Source organism: Parasteatoda tepidariorum, chromosome 1 (genome assembly GCF_982258835.1).
Source record: "Parasteatoda tepidariorum strain Cologne lab strain chromosome 1, Ptep-v5.0, whole genome shotgun sequence".
Classification (NCBI taxonomy): Eukaryota; Metazoa; Arthropoda; class Arachnida; order Araneae; family Theridiidae; genus Parasteatoda; species Parasteatoda tepidariorum.
Window position 1 is genome coordinate 51,081,391 of NC_141755.1, and position 22,567 is coordinate 51,103,957.

At 26.4% G+C, this 22,567-nt stretch overlaps 1 protein-coding gene across 6 annotated transcripts in view; it reads right to left on the reverse strand.

Moving 5' to 3' along the window:
- Positions 1-22,567, reverse strand: part of f (espin protein forked) — a 274,759-nt gene that overhangs the window by 18,649 nt on the left and 233,543 nt on the right. For all 6 annotated transcript variants that reach the window (XM_043049623.3, XM_043049573.2, XM_043049683.2 and 3 more), the window contains one exon: positions 2,882-3,043. In XM_043049623.3, the coding sequence (XP_042905557.2) occupies positions 2,882-3,043 (162 nt within the window). The remainder of the gene's footprint in view (positions 1-2,881; positions 3,044-22,567) is intronic.

Consider the following 22,567-nt stretch of genomic DNA (forward strand, 5'->3'; position numbering starts at 1 on the left):
ATATATATATATAAATATATATATATATATATATATATATATATATATATATATATATATATATATATATATATATATATATATATATATATATATATATATATATATATATATATATATATATATATATATATATATATATATATATATATATATATATATATATATATATATATATATATATATATATATATATATATATATATATATATATATATATATATATATATATATATATATATATATATATATATATTGTTTAAGGTTTTATACCTATTTATTTATTCTTATAAACTAAGATATGGATTTTTTTCAAAAATAACTTTTTATTTGTTTAAAAAATTACAAGTTATTAGAATTTTATTTAAAAAAAAAGGGCTTAAATACTTCTACAATAATAATATGAAATTATTTCAACCTTAAGTAGGCATTTTTTTTTTTTTTTTGAAGTTGCAATTATTTTTTATTTTAGTGGATTCTACACTACATCGAAGTGGTTTAAAATCCATTCCGATTTGTATACTTGATCGATCTTTCTATCGGATCGGATGAGACTTTCTGCAAAATGTATGAACCTCGCTTTAACGGATCGCCCCACCATGAGTTCAAAAATATTTAAACAATTCCAACAAAAACAAGACTAGTACATGAAATTTAAACTGCTATAAACAAAATTATAATTTATTGACATTTCTTTTTTCGACGAAAGAGGAATTTTAAAAAGAAATAGAAAACAATAAATTGCTGTTTCAATACATATTTTTTTTTTCTGTATAATTCATTGGAAAACAGAACTGAACTTTAACCAATTCCCTTCACCTTTTGTTATAACCAATCAATAAGTGGAAATTCCAATCTAAATGGGGGAATTGGAACTGTTTGGAAGGAACCCAATACAATGGAGGAGAAATTCGCGTGGTTTTATTTCAGCCGCTGTTATGTATTTCGGGGAAATGTGGCAAAATTTACGAGATCTATGACGTCATGATAGTAGGCATTAGAAGAGTTTTTTTTACGGACGCCTCGTAAATTTCACCTACAACTTGCAGAGGTCACGAAATTCAAAAAAGCTAGAACTATGAAAACAACCACGGCAACAGTATAAGTAACATTATTTCAAAGAAAAACGAAAAAAACGTAATCTGGTAGAATGATACTGAGTTTCGTAAACTAGTATGTTTTTTTCCCCAATTTGATAAGAAATGCAACAAGTATTTACTGCAAGACAATGATTTAATTTTTCAATACAAACTGCTCATTATAAAGCCTATTTTTTAATTTACAAATTAGAACAAATATATTAATTATTTATAAAATAAACAAATTATGATTGTGAAACGATTCTTAATTCATTCTAGATTTCCTAATTCATTCTAGATTTCATGATTTCTTAATTCATTCTGAATTTCATGATTTCTTTATGAAGTGCAATAACTATTTATTAAGCTACAGTGCTTATTTTTTAATCAAAATAATTATATATTCTAAGTTAATTTTTGAAAAAAGAAATTGAGAGGAGCAATAATTATTTTATTAACATCTGAAATTATTGAATTAATAACAATAATTAAGTATTATATTCAATAATACACTGTGCATTAATGCAAAATTAATCTTTTAAAAACAAATTCAATTTTAAAAAAATCAAACAAGTGTATAGAAAAAAAAGCTTACAATAACAATAATATCCCGGTTGCATAACTATAAAAATTATCATACAACGAATGTTTCTTGATAACCTACTTAAATATATATTTTCAGAATAATTCTCAAAAGTGAAGTTAATAAGAAAAAATAAAAATATTAATGGAGAAATTAATAACTAATAAGTAAAAACCGAATTTATCGGAATTTAACATTATTAGAGAACTAAAATTATTATAGAATAAGGGACTAAAAAAATTAAAGCTGGATCGCAAGAAGATTTGAAAAACGATCAATGTTTCATCCTTACATGAAGATGGTTTTGATATCTTTAACACTGTCCTCCTCACTTTTGATTTGGGAGATTTCGATCACGTGTTTGTTTCTTTCTAATTTAAAAATGAATATGCATGACGCATATACTTCTTTAATTGGTGAAGGGTGGTGATTACGGAACACTCTGCATTATACAGATAAAAAAAACTAAAATATAATATTAATTTATAATGCTTTTTAATAAAGTAATCGTTCCCTTATAGTATTTGCTCCCTTATAACAAATGATGCATTTTTTTTTACATAATTTGCTATAAGGGGCAAAAGAAAAGAAACTATAAGGGGACTTTTAGGAAAATTAAAATCTTGTACCTACTTGAAATAAGCAATATATTATTTAAAATAAAAATCTAAAGTTTTACAGACGTAGCTGCTAATTAAAAATGCTTTTTATAATTTTCATTAATTTGCTAGAATTTTCTTTTAGTGTCACCCCCGATCTAAATTCGCAATAGGACCTTAGTCAACACAGCATTATATTTTATTTTATAACCGCTGTCGAACACCGATCCAATTCTGAGTTTACGACTATAATGTTCAACTCCGTAGCCTTGTAATTTTATGCCCAACTCAGAAGACAATAAAACTCCTGGATCCAGCATTGGGACAAACTAGCCTTCGTAGAGGATTTATGAAGGAAGTAACCCGCATTTGCGTTACACGGCTTAGAAAACCGCGAAAACTTTTTTTTTGCTTTGCTCGACGGTAAGTGAATTCTAGCCCATGCTTCGTCTATTACAGGAGGTATTTTACGTCAACGTGGTTGGTGCGCGCCGGGAGCAGAATTTGCCTCAACTAGCCACCACTGGTATTCGAACCTGTGGCACCCCATTGAAAGGCGAACGCTATATCCCCTATGACTCAGTGTAACATTAATGCAAAAAAATAAAAATTGTCCTTACTGTTCTTCTATGTGACGGCCTCAGATTTGACATAGGCGTTCGGCAAGTGCACCTACGAACAGTGCGGGTCGCTGCAGGTCCAGTGGGAGGTAGAACCGCTGATACTCCTGGTTCACTCTGGTGTCTGGGATCTGACGCATGGGCAATCAGAACAGCTAGGCACTGTAGAAAGAAAGAAAAGGGAAATTTTGTTTATCAATGTTGTTCAAATTTTGATTATCAATGTAGTTGTTGTATATATTATGCTAACAATAGTATCACCAAAAATACTTGTTGATTTTCGTACAAACTGTTTGTTGTACAGACTACAAGTTTACTGAACAAACAACAACAAATGATTTTCAAGTTTAATGGATTTTTGTTATTGTAATTTTTAATAAACACCATTTAAAATTATTTAGTTAAACGTTTTAAGTTAAGTTAAACATTGTCAAACGCTTAATTGTTTTAGTTTTGTCACATACATTTCGATTTTAAGTTCCAACCCCAATTATAACCTAACTAAAAATTGTCAAAGATCAAAATCAGCAATAACGTGGCAAATCGTAATCATTATGTCAAGTAATAGATATTTAGCTCTACATTCTTCACTTTTTATTGTAGGATACTAATCTATTTAAGTTTAACACAATTAAATACTTCTGGTAATAAACATAATTTTTAAGCTTGCTCATGCTTATACAAAATCTCTCTTTAGTATACAAAGGTTTCATTGCTCGTGTTGCACAATGCTGCTATCATCTGTTTTATCTGAGTTTTTTTTTTAGTCTATATAAAAGCAGTACCAAAAGTGCATATGACATTTTATAATAAATTCCCTTTCTTAATTATACTCAAATCATTTTAAGGAATGTACCTTCTGCTTTTTTTTCTAATTTTATTTGATGCTCTATATATGCATAAGCATCTCGAACAGACAAAATAAGAAATTCGTAAGAGTCAAAATTAAATTATTTTTATCTGATTAAATAATGCTGTTTATATATAGTATTATTCGCAGTTAAAATAAGTTTTATTATTTATTATATTTAGTTTAATAAAAGCACTTTTTGAGGAAAAAGTAACATTTATGTATGAGTTTGCAAATTGTGAAAAAGCTTTAAAGATAACTTAAACCAATATTTCTTTAAAAAAAACAGTACTCTAAAACCATGAAATACTAGTCTAAATTATTACATTACTTGATGAAGGAATACCCATTCTTCAAATGGGTTGGAAAAAAGAGTAAATAATGAATAAATCTGCGTTGGTTAACATCACGGAATTATGCATAGAATTGTAAGTATTTATTGAATTTTAAGTATATTATTATTAATTTAAATCTAGAATATTATTAAAATTAGCAATTCAAATGTATAAAAATGCACGCCAATATATTTCTGAGATATTTGTTAGAATTTACCTATCCAATTGAAGCTCATTGCTAAAATCAAGTACCTTGTGAAACAGCTAGAACCTACTTAATGTCCAATGCTTTTGTGTTAAAACATTCTTTTCAATGAGATAAAAGCTTTTAAATATTTTACATCCTAGAGTCAATTACAGAGATTCGAATGATTTCATCCAATTACTGACAGAGACGGCTTTTAAAAGAAACTATTGGAGCCTTTGTTCACTAAATTCAAGTTCTCGCTTTTGATGAGGCAAAAATTGCTAAGAGGAATGTATTTCACACGCTTCTCTGGCTTCCCGTGAAGAAAATAATTATCCGAGGAAAAACGGAGATAATGTCGCTTTGAATTATTTTTTCTTAAGTGCGATAACACTTGATAGTGATTTAAGTTAAAACCAATGCACACATATATTTTTATTAAAGAAAATAAATGTCTATAAAATTATGTCTTTTTCAACTTTTGATAATAAAATTGAATTTAAATAAATCCTACAATATATGAAAATTTTAATAAAAGATGTATTATATTTTCCGCATTTTTATAGGCTACGATTTATATCATTTGTAACAGCGGTACTATTATATGAACTATTGTATGATTTTTAAGCTTAATATTGGAATCCATTTAATAAGTAATGAATATTTCTCATAATTTCCCTTTTAATAACATTGTAACTAGTTATCTAAATTTAAGAAGTACTATTAGTTAAAATTGATATCCTGACAGATAAATTTTAAGTATTCTTAAAATCTTGCAAGAGCCGAAAACCTAAAAATTGTATTACGTTTTCATGCGAAGTTATTATTATTTTTTTATATTTAAAAAACGGCTAAACAAATAATTCTCCTCATAAAAATATCCACCTCATAAAAATCAAGCGTAGAATTGTATTCATTCCATTTGAATTTCCATTTGATTGATCAATTTCCATTCCATTTGAAATCAAAAGGAATTTAGATTGCTTTGAAGGAAAACAAATTATGGTAAAATTACCGTACTGTAAATTAATAATATTTCTAATTGAATTTCCCTTTTAATAACATTATAACTAGTTATCAAAATTTATGAAATACTATTAGTTAAAATTGATAAACTGACAGATACGTTTTAAGTATTCTTAAAATCTTGCCAACGCCGAAAACCTAAAAATTGTATTATGCAAAGTTATCATTATTTTTTTTATATTTAAAAAACGGCTAAACAAATAATTCTCCTCATAAAAATCAAGCGTAGAATTGTATTCATTCCATTTGATTTTGACTAGAGCCAAATCAAAAGGAATTTAGATTGCTTTGAAGGAAAACAAATTGTGGTAAAATTAACGTACCGTAAGTTAATAATATTTCTAATTCAATTTCCCTTTTAATTACATTGTAACTAGTTATCAAAATTTATGAAATACTATTAGTTAAAATTGATAACCTGACAGATACGTTTTAAGTATTCGTAAAATTTTGCCAACGCCAAAAACTTAAAAATTGTATTATGTTTTTTATATAAAGTTATTATTATTATTATTTTGTATTTAAAAAACGACTAAATAAATATTTCTCCTCATAAAAATGTCTACCTCATAAAAATCAAGCGGAAATTGTAATTTTCAAAATTGTAATTTTTATTACCGCACATTTAGTATAGAGTAGAAAACTGAAAAATAAATATAACCGAATAAATAGGGTTTTAAGCCATGCTCCAAGGTTTCATTATAAAATTACCGAATTTTATCGTATTTTATAAAATCATATTTTATTGTTAATTTTACCAAAAGCATTACCAAAGCGCTTTGGTAAAAATTACCGTGCTTGGTGTTCTCATAGAGCCAAAAACATGGTAAATTTTACCATATTTGAGTAGTTTTGGCGATACTTTTTCTCAGTGTAGGATTATATTCATTATTTAAAGAATATCTGTTGAAAATTAAATTAAAGCTACTTTTTTTTAAATAATCAAGGAAGTGAAAATGGTTTCAAAATTAAATTGACTGAAAATTATGAGAAACAGTAAAATTTTAGTAAGGAATGAGTTTAGAAAATGATGCGTTTTCTTAATTATAATATATGATTGAAAGATTATTTGATGAGATACGTTTGTAGAACATCTACATCAATAAACTGACATTATATTTAAATTAGTACACTATATAAATAAATAATTATTATTTATATTTCTCATGAAAGGGGGCCGTTTGAGGCATGGATATTATTTATACTTCATTAGGAAATAAATTCCATTTTCATTAAGGAAATAAATTCTAAAAAAATGTTTAAAAGTTAAAAATATCAATGGACAATATAAAAGTATCTTAGGAAATAGTTGAGCTATGAATTAAACATACACCATTTACTAAAATAAGCAATTTTATGTTTAATTAAATAATATTCTTTAAATAGAGCAACTGATGAAGTATTTTCGTGAAAAATGGTTTCTATATATTCACATTCTGAATCGTATAACGTGTATTGTATCATATTTATATTATATTACATTACATTACATTACATTACATTACATTACGTTACGTTACGTTACGTTACGTTACATTACATTACATTACATTACATTACATTACATTACATTACATTATATTATATTATATTATATTATATTATATTATATTATATTATATTATATTATATTATATTATATTATATTATATTATATTATTAGTAGGAATGAGTTTCTGTTTTTTTCAGTCTATTTGTGGTGTATTTTTTTAAAATAAAACTCACATCTTATGATATCATTTTATAACTTTCTCTAATTTAGATGAATTCCTAAAAAATGCTTAAAATTTTTTTGTCGAGTCCTGCTGAATGATTAATTTAAAATATTTATTTAAATATTAGAAAGTTTTCGAGATGAAGTAGTTATATAGCGAAACTCTACTAATTTGGATATTTTGAAGAAAAAAAAAATAGCTTAACGAGATAGAAATTAAATAATTACACTAAGAAATAAATAACATAGTTTTAAAAATTAAATCTTTTGAATTAACATAAGGGAGCACATTTAATTTTAATAAACAATTTATTCCCTTAAGATGTTAAAACATTTATTTGCGTTAACAATTAATTTTTCTATATTCCAACATGCAATTATAATTTAAAATAATATTAATCAAACGGGACAATTCGTTTTTTTTTTTTAAAATGTAAACAATGGTAGATCAATTATTTAATTATTAACATTTATACATATAAAGACAAAAAAATCATTTAAAATAATAAAAAGATAAACCAAACATAAACAGAATATTAGATTCGAAAGCAAATTAAACTATAAATTTTTACAAAAAAAAAAATGAACTCTAAAACATGAAAATTCTTATACATTCTTGTTACTAATCGAAATAATAAATAATTAATTATTCAATTGTTACAAGCATTCATGGCGTATCGCAAAATATTTTTATTCTTTTTATAGAATGTTCGAAGAAAATATTTATCTTAAATATCAGTACTGTATGGAATATCCAACACCTGTTTTATTTATCTATTCTTTAATTATCATAGCTATGAATTTTTTCCTTATGATAAAATATCATAATTTTTGATCAAAGTGAGTGAACACTTTTCAAATTTGTAAGTATTTTAACGCGACTGAAGAGACTAACTAGAAGAGTGATTTCTGATCACTTTAACATGACTCATTAATTTTGATTAAGTTTTTATCAAACAATCACTATAATTTTCGATACAAGAGTTAATAGATAAATATAAACTATAAAAGGGTCAAATTTAAAATAAATATTTGAGGGTTTTTTGTAAAATCAAAGAATGGTTATAAATACACAATAACAAAAAAATTTAATTAAAAACTAATACTTTAACTAAACTTTAATTAAACTAAACTTTAATTAAAAATTTAATTCTAAACAACAAAAATCGAAACAACTTCGCTAAAAACAATTTTCTCTTGAATTTTGACTTTCTTTGAAAATTTGATATTAAATTACTATTTTTGAAAATTTTCCAAATTATTGTATTTAAACAATATTAAAAGTATAAAAAATTTAGTTTCAAAATAATAAATACTTTTTCAATAAATTGTAAAAGTAACGGTAATGTTATTTTTTTTGTAATGTTTTTAAAATTTCCAAAATTGCTTTTTTTGCTAAAAAAAAAAATGAAATATATTGATTGTTAATTGCTTTAATATAGAATTTTGAGAGAATCAATAATTACATTCTGATTCTCACAACATTGCATATTATAACTTTTTACACATCGTATTAATCTAATACAGCAGAAGAATATAATTTAATGCGTAAGTACACTATTAATTTGGAAATTAGAAAATTAAAAGTAAACATTTTCAAAAACCCATCTTACCTGTTTAAATGTTCAAAAAAATTTAATCCAATAACTTTCTATAAAAAATGTTATAAAAATATGAAGTCTTTCTTGGATGGTAAACAATAAATATTCTTAAATACAGTTACAAAATATTCCAAAGTAGTACTTCTCAAATATGGGAAAAAGTTTTCCACATGCAGACAAAGAATAGTTCGAAAAGAACATTCCGTGGCGTGCAGACGAGCGGATTTGGTTGCAACTGTTCTTAGCAAACGATCTCTTTTCTAACAACAACAATAAAAAGAAAAACACTTTTTTTCATTCCTTCTCTCTACGTAAAACAAAAGAGATTGCATAGAAATAAAGAAAATATTAAATAAAACGGAAAATTGGTGAGATAATAAAATGGCGCTGCGGGCCAACGCAGGATTTTAATGGATGAAACGAAGGGGATATGATGCGTTGCGAATCGGTCGGTTATAAAGGCACTGATGAGATGAATATCAGATAGCATTTGTTGTTCTTTTTAGTTCGGTGTTTTTCTTTCTTTCTTTTTTTCCTAAAAGGTATTCATGCGACTCGATCGCTTAACACTTTGTAAATTGTTATGCTCAATTTTAGTTTATTTCAGATATATACATAGATAATTAAAGATCATTAATTTTTATATTAACAAAATGCATGTATGTATAATTGAAAATTTAAAGTAAGAAAAAGAAGAATTGAATGTTTCGTGTTCATTGCAATGGGTAATGATAAAAGAAGTTTAAAAATTATAAGTTTATAAAAAAAAAAAAACTACTTGAAAAATATCAATGTCTGTGTTACATTTTTATGAATACTGGACCTTTAATCATGGTAAAATACTCCCATTTCGAAGTTAATGAATGCGAAATTCATACATTTATCTTTTCTCTCCTTTGAATTTATTTATTTTTTTCTTAATTCTGCCCTGAGAACAAAAAGTATGGTCAAAACTACCAGAATATGGAAAATTTTAACGCGTTTCTGCCTCTATGGGAACACCATAAAGCTCGGTAATTTTTACCTAAACGCTTTGGTAAGGATTTTTCTTCTGGGGGATAAATTTATGAATAAAATATGGTTTTATCACATTGCACATTGAAAATTTGGTAAATTTCATCATGATACCTTAGAGTATAGCATAAAAGCTACTTATTCAGCTAAATTTATTTTTCAGTTTCGTATTTTTTGTAAAAAGAGTAGCAATAAGAACTATAACTTTGAAAACCAGAATCTCCAGCAAATCGTTACTATATGAATGGAAAAATTACTAAATAATTGGTTTAAATACAGTATTTTTTGGTTTTTAATACTAATTTTTTAACTAGTAATGTTATTGCTATGCAGTTCGGCAATTTTGTAAGAATTTTTTTCTCCACGTATATTTCCTTAAAGCAAACGTTATACAGCTGTTAATAATTAACATAAATAAAACCGTTTTTTAATTAAAAGTTTAATATAATGAAATGTAGTAAATAATTGTGTAAAATAAAATCAACGGAAATATCTATCAATTCAGAACTTACTGATTCATACTTATCTTTTTTTCACCATTTAAATATTTTCTATTTTTTTTTTTGGTTGGTAATTTTAAATTCTCATACACTTCCTTAAGCCATAATATAAGGGATATGCAATTATTATTTTTTTTTTTAAATATAAATTGAGTTACAACTTAGGTAATTCTGAAAACCGACTTCTGAAAAGTGTTCAGATTCTCTTTTGAATGTCAACATTCACTTTCGTCCATGTCTGAAATAGTTTTCAAAATGTCAATATTTCTCAACTGTATTAGTATTCGGACAGTGTTTCTCACCAATATTCAGAAAGTACGGACAATTAATTGGTAAATGTTCAATAAAGTGTTTTTGCTAAATATCATTTTTTCTAAGTATAATTTAGGTGAAAATGGGCGTAAAGACCGGGTAGCTAATATTGGAAGGCTTGTTGCAGTTAAATTATCCCTAAATTCCTAAAAAAAATCATAAAAGCACTACTATTTTTGTGAGAAAAAATTTTTTTTTTAGGAGAAGTCAAGTCACCTCCAGTATAACCACACAATTGTGAAAACTCCGGGTTCGCATGTTAACTATAAGGGAAATTTCGAAATGCTAGTAAGTAAATACTAGTAAAAAAAGTGGAATATCTTATATGTAACCCAGTTATCTTCTTCTCCCCCTGCACTGTAGCTTTCCTTGGCCCAGCATAGACTCACATCAAGGGGGGGGGGAAACCGGTTAATACCCGGTTTTACCCCGAGAACAGGAACGAAACAAAATAATGATATTATTGGAATAACTCTTTTTTGTTTGTTAGGGTAACAATCTTTAGTAAACTTTTAATAAGCCGAACAGCTTGAAATAATAGCGGCTTGTGAGGGGGAAAACAACGAAAACAAAAATCCTAATTATACATTCACAATTAGTATATACTGAATAACGACATTTGTAGATGGAATTGTGAAATATAGATTTTTAAGCAATATTTTGAACTGAAACTAAGAATACTATGTGTGAAGATTTACATAGCACTATATCACTTGTTCATTGATTTACATATATGTTTCACGGAAATATATAAGTTTGCTTATTAAATGCCATTGCATACTGTTCAAGTAAAAAAAAAAGGTATTAAGTCAAGTCTGTATATCGTGCTAATTTTATGAAAAACAACTTAGGGTGGTAGTGTTCTCCCCCCTTGCATTGTAAAAGTAATTTTTTGAAGATTTCTTTTATGCTTTGATCTAACTTTTTGTGGGGAGATATTTTTTCTTCAATTCAATTTAAATTATTAAAATCAATTGTCACTTATTTGGTTTTTGAAATAGATTACTTTTTTACTAGTTTGATTGCCAGTTTAAAACAGAAAATATAAAAGATGGCAGAAATTACTAAGATGTGTATGCAGCTATCAAAGACAATTTTTACAATAAAGCAAAAATTTCTTTAAAAGCATTATATTACGTTACTAAATATGAATATTTCAATATTATAAAGTTCAACTAATCAGTAACATCCAAGTTCTTAAACTTAAGTGAGAGTTCTAATTATACTTAAAATAAATTCGTTTACTATTTAAATACTAATAATTGTTCTACATTTTTTTAAAAATTTTTTTCTTCAAAATTATAAAAATAAATAAAGAATAAATTATTAAGGTGTGATTGTCATTTTGGTCTTAAAAACTAAAAGTTGAAAAACATTAGCAAAAAAAGGTCAGCCTGGGAAAAACTTCTTGAGAAGGCCAAGGCCCACCCTGGGCTGTCGAGCCATTGATGATGATGATGATGATGATTGTCATTTTTAAATGTATTTTTATATTGAAATAGATTGGTTAAAGAAATGTTTTACATTGCATTGAATAAATGTTTGTAATATAACATTAGTTAATAAAAGGTTTTATATTGCAAATTTAAAACGCATTGCATGAAAACATCAATACCAAATGAGAGAATGATTATACTTATTTCAACGAATCATAGTAAATTATACCAAAAATATTGTATTAATATTTGAAATTTAATTTATATAAAATGTTTAAGTAATATTTCAAAGTTACAGTATAGTAGCTAAACTGGACTCCATTTCAGAACTTTATGTATTAAATAATTTAAAAGCGTCAAAAGAACAAAACAACGAAGGAATAATTAAAACGATGTACTCTATAACCTCGTTATCGATCAAGATTACATTTACTGACTGTTACGGTACATTAAACATTAATGTGCTTCCTAACGAAGAAAATATTCCTGTAGTTCCTACTCCGATTTATCCTAAACTTTGACAGAATCAGAGGAGTTGTCAGTTAAATTTTAAATTGGCGTCGAGTCTCGATTGAACATTACCGCAAAACATGAAAAGCAAACGACGCGAATAAAACGATAATGATCTTTAAAAGAATCAAACGATTTGGAACTCTTTGAAATACAAAATAACAGAAAAGGGTATGTTTTTTTTTTTATAACCTGAATGCTTATGAGCCAAATCAAACAGGACAAAATTGATTTTCAACTTTCTGAAATGTTTAGTTAAAATTAATTCCTTTTGCAGAAGGAATTGGGATGAATATTTATTGCTGGTTAAAAACTGAAAATGATTTATAACAAATGTATAAGTTAACGGGAAAATTGGTTTTCTAAACAATGCCGAAATTCGGCCAGCAATGCATGAAATAGTGAAATATTTCACTCAGACATTGTTTTTAATGCGAAATGATAAACCACAAAACATGAATTAGTGTTATTATTATTCATTAATATGAGTTGAAAGTAAGTTTTTGGTTTGGTTCATATTTTATGTTATTTTCTTTAAAAAGTAAGAAATATTTTTTCCGAAATAACTGGTCTAATAATTAATAACCTAGCAGGGACGTGTGGGATGTTGCCAGGTATAAACTTGCTTTGTATTCTTGAAAATATTTTTTTTCTTAATGTAAAGGCTTATACCAGACTGTATACCAGTATGTACTGTATACCAGACCGGTATTCTATACACCATACTGAGAAAAATTTGCTCAAAACTACAAGAATATGGGGAAATTTACAGTGCTTCTAGCTTTATGGTGACACCAATAATTTTTATAATGATTTTGGTAAAATGATCAATAAAATATGGCTTTATAATGTGTCATAAAATGTGAAAATGTGGTAAAGTTTGTTAAATTTATCATGGTATCATGGAGAATGGCATAAAAAACATTTATTCAGTTACATTTACTTTTCATTTTTTTATTCATTACTAAATATGTGGTTATACAAACTATAATTTTGAAAATCAGAATCTTTGACAAACTGTTACCATATAAACCAAAAAATTACCAAGTGAATTGTTTAAATACCGCATATTTTGGCTTTATTACCCAAAATTATGTTGTTGTTTTTTTTACGAGAAGTATCATAACCAAAACAGAACGGTTATTTTATCAGAATTTTTTTCTCCGTGCAGGATTTTAGGACCCTATAATATTTTTTAAAATTTTGTGGGATCTCATACGCATTGCGCAATTCCGATACACTCTTGAGTGAAACTATCAGCGTTTCTGCTGCTGTTTTAGTTCGTAAACTTTAATTTTCAGTTTTATGACATAGAACAATGTGTAAATTTAAAATAAGTAACAGACTTGAATTACAGTACAATAAATAACATTTCTTGGGTAGATCTCATTGGTAAATTCTTTATAGGTAAATTTTTTAAGGTATTGTCTTATTTTCATAGCTTTTCAGAAAAATTTGGGCAAAATTATTTTGTAATTGTAGAATTATTATGACACGTTATAGAAATATTAAAATTGCTGAAATTTTTGACAACCTCTGCTGCAGGTTCTGTGGAGCTAATTGGGTTCTGAAATTCTGTGCTCTACACTGATTTATTCTTTTAAAAAGATAAAATGACCAATGAACAGCATTTCTTACACTGTTTTTCTTAATTGGAAACAATCATAACCAACTATTCCAATTAAGGTATAATTCATCTTTCAAAAAAAATAGATTTGTTTAATTAAGGAAATATAATTTTTCTTCACTGATTTATTGAATTATAGAAGAAAAAGTAATTTTTGTTAGGTAATCAACTCAGTTATATTTTTTAGCAAAAAAGAATGGGAAGAAATTGTAATATACTCTTGTTTTCTCTTCGTGGCTTATATCCCAAATCATACTAATCTTTGCTTAAGGAGCATTTATAACTGTTTACAATCCCTAGGTAAAGTATGTAAAAAATTTAATATTTTATACTTTTCCTGCAAACTCCAGATATTACATACAAGGCCTAGTCTTATACATTATCAGCTGATTACAAAAATTTAATTATAGAAAAATTGAAAAAAGAATTTTCGTCGTTTCAGAAAATATTTTTCCAATGGTAGCAAAGATAGTGTTTTAATATTTGAATGAATTAGAATCAAAATAACTTTTTTTTCCTTCTACTTATTAATGTTTCAAAAAATATATTAAAAGTCACACAAAAAAATGGTCAAGCTCTAAATTCCTCATCAAGGTGTTATAAGAATTTGTTCGATTTCAAAATTAAAACTCTATTTTTCCACCATTGATAAATGTATTTCGTACAAAACGTAAATATTGAAGGGTTATGTAATAGGTACCAAACATAGCAGGTACAACTGCACCCCATCCACATCTTATAGTATGAAAAGTGTTCAAATTAGATTAAATATGTTTAAAAAAACTGGTCTTAGTGTCATGGGAGATAAGAAGGAAGATACCGTCAACCTTTATTATCTTAGACTACTTTTCTCGTAAATTTTCCTCGCTGATCTTCCCCGTACAATTCATTGTACAAATATAATCGAACTGTAGAGACTACGTTTTACAATAACCAGAAGAACTGGAAGGACAACGTTTTACAATAAGGCAGAAGAACCGTGAAGAATACGTTTTACCTCAAAGTTTTCCAGATTTTTTTTCTTCTTTACAGTGTGAAGAACATCTTCCAGTATAAACATAAGGTTCCATTTTAGATGCGTTGCAATGATTTAATTGTTAAAAAAATATTTAAAGAGCACGATCAATGCATTTACCAATTATAAAATACAGTTTAAAAAAAGAATAATAATTTTGGATTAACAGCAAAAAAAAAACGTCGGTGCAATTTACAGCCCAAATCAATTTTTATCGTCCTTGGAAAAAATTTGTTATTATGTTCGTGACCGCTTCAAATAAGTGTGTCAAAAATAAAATTTCCCTCCTATTACTTATTTTCCCCCCACATTCTGGTCGCGTGCCAATTGGTTATGCATGAAAGGGAGGTAAAAATCATGACCAATGTCATACGCGATGAGACAGCCTCCAATTCTTGGTCGCACCTTGATGTAAAAATGTAAACATAAACTACATCACTCAACTTCAGAAAATGACAACAATGTACACTTAGCTGTTAGGATGGCTGGTTAGAGATCCCAATGATCTAACTTCAAGGCAAGCAATCGGAGATACATATGTATATTGTTAACCTAAATGCAAAAATTCACCATAAGGGTAGATTGGATTAGTTTAGGTTGTCATTCATTCGTTGAGCTAACTCTGGAAAATGAGTGAGGTGAATCGATTGATGTGTGTCATTTGGTTTGAATTTAGTTGTTGAGTATTTATCTGAAGCAAAAGTGAAACTGAACTTCTTAAACACAATTTTAGGAATGATAAAGCAAATCTAAAGCAGGCTTATTTGACATGTAAAACACAGAAATAATAGACACAAAACTACTAGAGTGGTCAAAGGATCATATACTGTAAAGCTATTTTTCCATTTTGCATTTTTGGAAAAAATAACTGGATACAATAGGACTATGTTTGAATATGACTATGTATATACTTATGAATTATATTTGTGTGCTACATCATGGATGTTTGCAATAACAGTGTAAGACATAAATGCTGATTACCATCAACTTTCCGAAATTCCATCTTTAAGTGATTAGTGTCAGCGTTAATAGAAACGATTCGTGTGAAGGAGTATCGGCTTACAAATCTAATATTTGATGCTTTCATTCTAAAAGATTGCGGAAAATTCATTAAAAATATCCCCCAGGTGATTTATGGGGAGATTTTTATGTATAAGCTGGGTATTGTCGACAACGATAGGTCGACATTAATTTTGATATTGCCATATAACCTCCGCCCGGCAGATTCTTTGATTCACCTCTAAATTACAATTTGTATTTTAGCTTTAAACATATTCCAAATCTGATTATAATTAAAAACAAAAAAATAGTAATGTGTGTTCTTATTGAAAAATTAAAATCTACTTTACTTCTGCGGTATTAGTTATATTATCACTCAAATCTAACAATGTAAAAGTGACAGATACTATACTTGGAATTAAAAAAAAAGGTGTAATAAATGATATTATCCAAATTATGTAAACTGTAGAGAATTGTGTTTTCATGGAGTGAATGGATGTTAAGTCGTAGAGTGATAAAAAGAACAAACTGTGATAAAAGTATCATATACCATAAGACAAAGGCGAAGCTCATTGAATTATTTTTTAACAGGGCTCATTTTTTTAATGGTCATTGCAGGAGCCTCAATTTTAGTCCTAGCCAGATGATATGAGCAAGTATATTAATAGGTACCCTTCGCCTAAGAAAATATACTGAATTAATAACAAATGCGTTAACTATTATAATGTTGTCATGTTATCGAAAAAATATATATTTTAGATTTAAAATTTTTGCTAATGATTTAATATTTCAAGTCCAAGTGCAGATTTTGTCCCATCATAATGTGCTATTATAAAAAAGTTTTTAATTAAAATAAGTATGATTAGCTTTTTAAAAAATTAAGTAATCGAAAACACAGTAGTTTGTGATAATGGATAAAAAAAAAAAAGAGTACTTTTTCTTCACAGCACTACATAAATAATAAATCTAACTTTAAGACTTTTCTATCATTAAAAAAGAGCACGCATTTAAAATTCAGATAAAAAAAAATAACGATTTAACATTTTATATTTGTATTATTTTCATAATAATATACGGACATATTAACAGATTAACAACAAACGAATTACACTATAAATGTCTATTTGATGCAGCAAAAATATGATTGAAACTTTTTCCATTGGTTAAAAGTCAGAAATTGTTACATTTTATAAATAATTGAAGAAAATTTAAATATTTGAAAATAAAAAAGTATTAAATTTTATTTCATTTTTATTTAAAAAAAAGAACAACGTAGTACGGTATAATAAAAAAAATTTCTCATTACAAATATTATACCTTCAAAATATTCTTATAAAATTAATTACCAAAATATTAAAAATAGTGGCACTATTTTTAATATTTTGTTTGATTCAATATTTTTCGGTAATTTTATTAGAATAGAATTGTTACATCAAATCAAGAAAAATATTATATTATATTATATTATATTATATTATATTATATTATATTATATTATATTATATTATATTATATTATATTATATTATTATATTATATTATATTATATTATATTATATTATATTATATTATATTATATTATATTATATTATATTATACTAGGAGGCTTCGCTCCCTGCTCGCTGGCGCTCGCCAACCCCAGGAACTGCTTTCGCAGTTCATTTCGGATTGCTTCGCAATCCAATGCTCGCTTTGCTCGCTTATTGGATACGTTCTTAACGTCCAGATTTTGTATACTTTTTTGAATACTGAAGTTTCGAAAACTTTTAACTGTAGGAAATTCTAAGCCTGTACATTTCAATATTAATTTGAGATTGCAAACAGTTCACATATTTTTCTTAATCACACTATTCTAAATTTCAGTTGTTGAGAAAAGTAACTGTTGTAAGTTTTGTTTTTAAGTCTTTCCCACCAGAGGGCTAAAGTCATGTGTTGTAAAACAATATGAAATAGTAGTCTGGCTTTGATGAGGATAATTTTGTATTTTTAATTCTCTGAAGGGCGCCACCCTATTAATATGGAATTTGTAAAATAAATGTATATATTTTTGATTGTTGATGAAGCCCCTCATTTTGTGTTTTCATCAGTGTTCAGAAGTAGAACAACTATAAGTTTTTTATTTTATCACAAAAATATAAAATGTATAAAAAACAAAGAAAAGAGTAAGAAAATGAGTACAGTCATAGAAAAAGTTAAAATTATAATATAGTATTTGTCAGTTAAAATAAAACTTTTTGTTTAAATCATTGCTAACAATTCAAATTTCTCCGAGGCAGTTCTGAAGTATAAATTAAGGTAGTATGATAAGTTGAAACACAATATTTTTAGTTTTGATGTCAACAATACAATTCAATTTTTAACAAAAACGATTGTTTCCATTGTTAAATTCAATGTCAACAATTCAAATTTTTCTGAGGCAACTCTTAACCTCTAAATATTGTTTTTTTTATGTACACATTTCTAAATGTCAGTATTCAACCACAAAACAACCTAAAGTCCTCAAATTTAGCATGAAGTTGTGAAATGTAATGAAAGAGGATCATAGCAATAATGAAAGTCGAAGTAAAGTTAGAACTGTAAAATTAAAACAATATTTTTAATCAATGAGCCAAGTTCTTCAAGAAGCAGTTGTAGAAGTAGGTTGTTTACTTAAAACTGTTTATAGAATTTCTTTAAAAACACAATTGTTAATTTGGGCATTTGGCGATACAACACTTATAGAATTGAAGGATTTGTTACGTCAAGCGCTCAGTTATCATAATTTTGATCTAGTTGCTCTTCTATGTCATTTTGATTTATGTTGCGAAGTTAACTTTCAAAAAATTCTAAGGCTGGCAACAGCATTTTTATTTTTTAAGTTGTTTATTATTTTTTATTTTTTTTTTAGAATTCATTATTTTTTTAGCGAAATGTTTTTTAACCTAACAGAATTGTTTGCTTTGTACAAAATGCTTTGGTATTTTCAAAACGTAAACAAAACAAAGCAAACGTTGCCACCGGCGGAAAAGAAATACCGCCAAAATTTGGGAGCCACGTAAGAGAATTATATATAATAGATTATATTATATTATATTATATTATATTATATTATATTATATTATATTATATTATATTATATTATATTATATTATATTATATTATATTATATTATACTATATTATATTATACTAAACTAAGAATTAATTGAACAATTTATAAGGGTACAAAGACTCAAAAATTTAAAAATATATATATATATCTTCCATTTTTCAATTTTTATTTTTAATTGAACATTAAAATTTGAAATTTATGAAATACGGAACAAGAAAGAATTTAAAACAAATAAATGAGTGATGATAAATGAAATGCATGAAAATTTAAGAAATGAAGCTGATTTAATTAATTAAGTTATATCATGTAATGAATAGTATATTATTCACAGATTGTTAGAATTCAAGAATTAAAAAAATAGTATTTAAATAAATTTATTATTATTCGAATAAAAATAAGACTTGATTGTCTTTATTTAGAAAAGAAGTAACAAATTGGTGTATTACATATTTCACTCATGGTAATCTTTATTACCTTCTGATAGATGGCGGCACTGTAAGTAAAATGATTCAAAATAAAACATTTTATCTTTCAAAATGGATTCCAAGTTTCTTCATTAATCAATCATCCATTATTATACTATTTCAGTAAATCCCATTAATTTTCAAAGCTAGATCGTCAGAAGTGAAATACAACGTTCAAGCACGAGCATTGAAGGTTATATAGTATTGCTCAATAGATGGCAGCACTACAGATAAGATTTCTTATTTGCAATTTTGATGTTTTTGTTTTTTCTGTTTTTATTATTTTTAACTAATATTTTTAAGTAAAAATTTTTTATTTTAGATACTCTTAGTCCAATTAATGCTGTAACACATTCAGTCGAGGATATAATAAGGGGATGAGATGTTAGAAGATGAGATTATAATTTATCATTAATTTATAATGGTGCGCTTAAAATTTATTTTAGAGGGACAAAATTGTGGAGAAAAAAAACTAATTATGCATACATAAACAAACGTATTATTATTTTAATGTGTGCGTGCGAAAAAGTAAAAGATTGCCAACCATACATGTGTTGACATAAGTTAACCTAAAAATGATTTTTGTTATAATTGATAACATTGCTGATTTTTATATCTATCTACAGTTTAAACTGTCATAATTTATCATTGATGAAATTTCAGCCCTTTTTTTCACCCCATTTTCATGATTATTGTCAAATAAAAATACAAAAATGCATTCAAATAAATAAAAACGAAAAATTTTTAGAAAACAAATTCCAAAATATTTAAATAAATCACATTTGATAAAAAAAAAAAAATATGCATGAAAAAATGTTTTGAATGAAATAGTTTGAATGTATCATTAATATAGAAAAAAAGTAACTGTTTTGAATATTTGGTTCAGAAAACGATAAATATATTTTCACTAATGATTTCTTAGAATTTTTTTTATCAAACAAGCAAAATAAATCGAAACATAATAAATGCTTATTTATTTTATTTAATTGGTCTTTCCCATGTAGTGCTGTTGACTACAATGCAATTCCTTCTGTTTAAAACATTAGGTTAAAGTATTGTGATTTTTTGTTTATTTTTCGTTGCTTATTAATAAGAAAAACATTTGCAAACGGTAATGACTTATTTTACAACAGTTTTTAATAAAATGTAGGAGATATATTTGTTTTTCAAATGCATGGTTTTCCAAAGCACATAATTTTTATAACTTCAGATAAATATTATTTTTATAATTATATATATATTTTTTATTTTTACATTGTATTTAAATCCTCAATTTTAAAGACGAGAATACAAAATCTGTTTACTTAACTATTTACTGTTTAAAAAAAGAATAGTTCCAAAAAATTCAAATTACAGAAAATGGAACAAAATCTAACCAACTTTCTTTAGATATTTTGTTTATATTAAAGGAGAAAGGGAACTCACAAACGTGACTTAAAATATTTGCCAGTTAGCTATGTAATTAAAACACTTTTTCTTCAAGCCGGTACCACAACAACGATTCCATAGTTATTAACAAAAATTCACGATAAACGAGAAACTTTATCAAATCTGACCTTGATTAGGATCTTATAAAAGGAAAGGTGATGTGAATTCCTTTTCAGAAGCAGCGACCTCGAAAAACAGATCATTTAATGGTTTCACCAAAATGAAACAGCACGTCCACCAACCCTTTTGTTCACCAAGCATTTGTCATTCACAGCATTCATAAAACTTCTTTTCCCTTAACTCTCTGGTACAATTTCCATCAAAGACAGCTTCCTCTAACTACTAGATGACATTTTAATGAACCTTCCCACCTCTTAGATCAGGGATGTTTTTCGAACGAATTGATGCTAAAAAGAACATCTATTTTCAAGAAAGTGGCAGGCGATACAAATATCCGAAACGTTTTTTGATTCGGAATTGGGATTTAATGAAGAAGGCACGTTTTAAGGTCGCTTAGAAGTTGGAACATTTGCCTATAAAGACATCTTGGAACACTTTTTTATCGGTTGGACAACTAATTATAGAAAACTTTGGATGATGTTATCTATCTCGCGGGCGCACCGGAGACGAAATATACGAGCAAGTGTCTGATATCAGGTTTATAAAAATATATTTTAAATGGCACACGTGAATTTTAAAATTCTCAGTGGAGTTAATGCTATTTAAACCCATTTTTTATGAGTAAATATAGGACATAAATCTTGAAAGCAAAAAATTAAATGTATGTTAATCGAGTTGATTCTGTTCTAATATTATTTAAATGGGTGACTGAATAATTTTAAGACCAGAATGAATTTGTTTCATAATTCGAGATATTTTGAGTTGAAAACTCAACATCTAATTTAGGAACTTTTAGAATGAAATTACTCATATCGTAATATAATAGGATATGTCTGATATCAGGCTTATAAAATTATATTTCAGGTGGCGCACGTGAATTTTTATGAGAATATATATTATAAATCTTGAAACCAAAAAAATATATGTTAATCGAGTTCATTCTGTTCTAATATTGTTTAAATGGGTGATTGAATGCTTTAGAGGCCAGAATGAATTTGCTTCATAATTCGAGATATTTTGGGTTGAAAGCTCAGCAACTAATTTTTGAAGAGTTTTGGATGAAATTACTCGTATCGTATTATAATAGTATATGTCTCATATCAGGCTTATAAAAATATATTTTAGGTTGCACATGTGAATTTTTAAAATTCACTATCGAGATAATACAGTTTAAACCATTTTTATGAGTAAATATAGGATATAAATCTTGAAAATAAAGAATAAAAAGTATGTTATTCTGTTCAAATATTGTTTAAATGGGTTTGTTTCATAATTCGAGATATTTTGAATAAAAGCTTGTACCCATAGGACCGTTTTGAATTCTAAAACTAACGAGAGACTTTTTCGAAAATTATTTTGAACTGATTTAGTTATTTAGAAAGCTCTTTGCACTTGATTTTTCAGTGCTTTTTTGCAATATTTTTTTATTAATAATGATTAATCCATTGCTGTAAAAAAA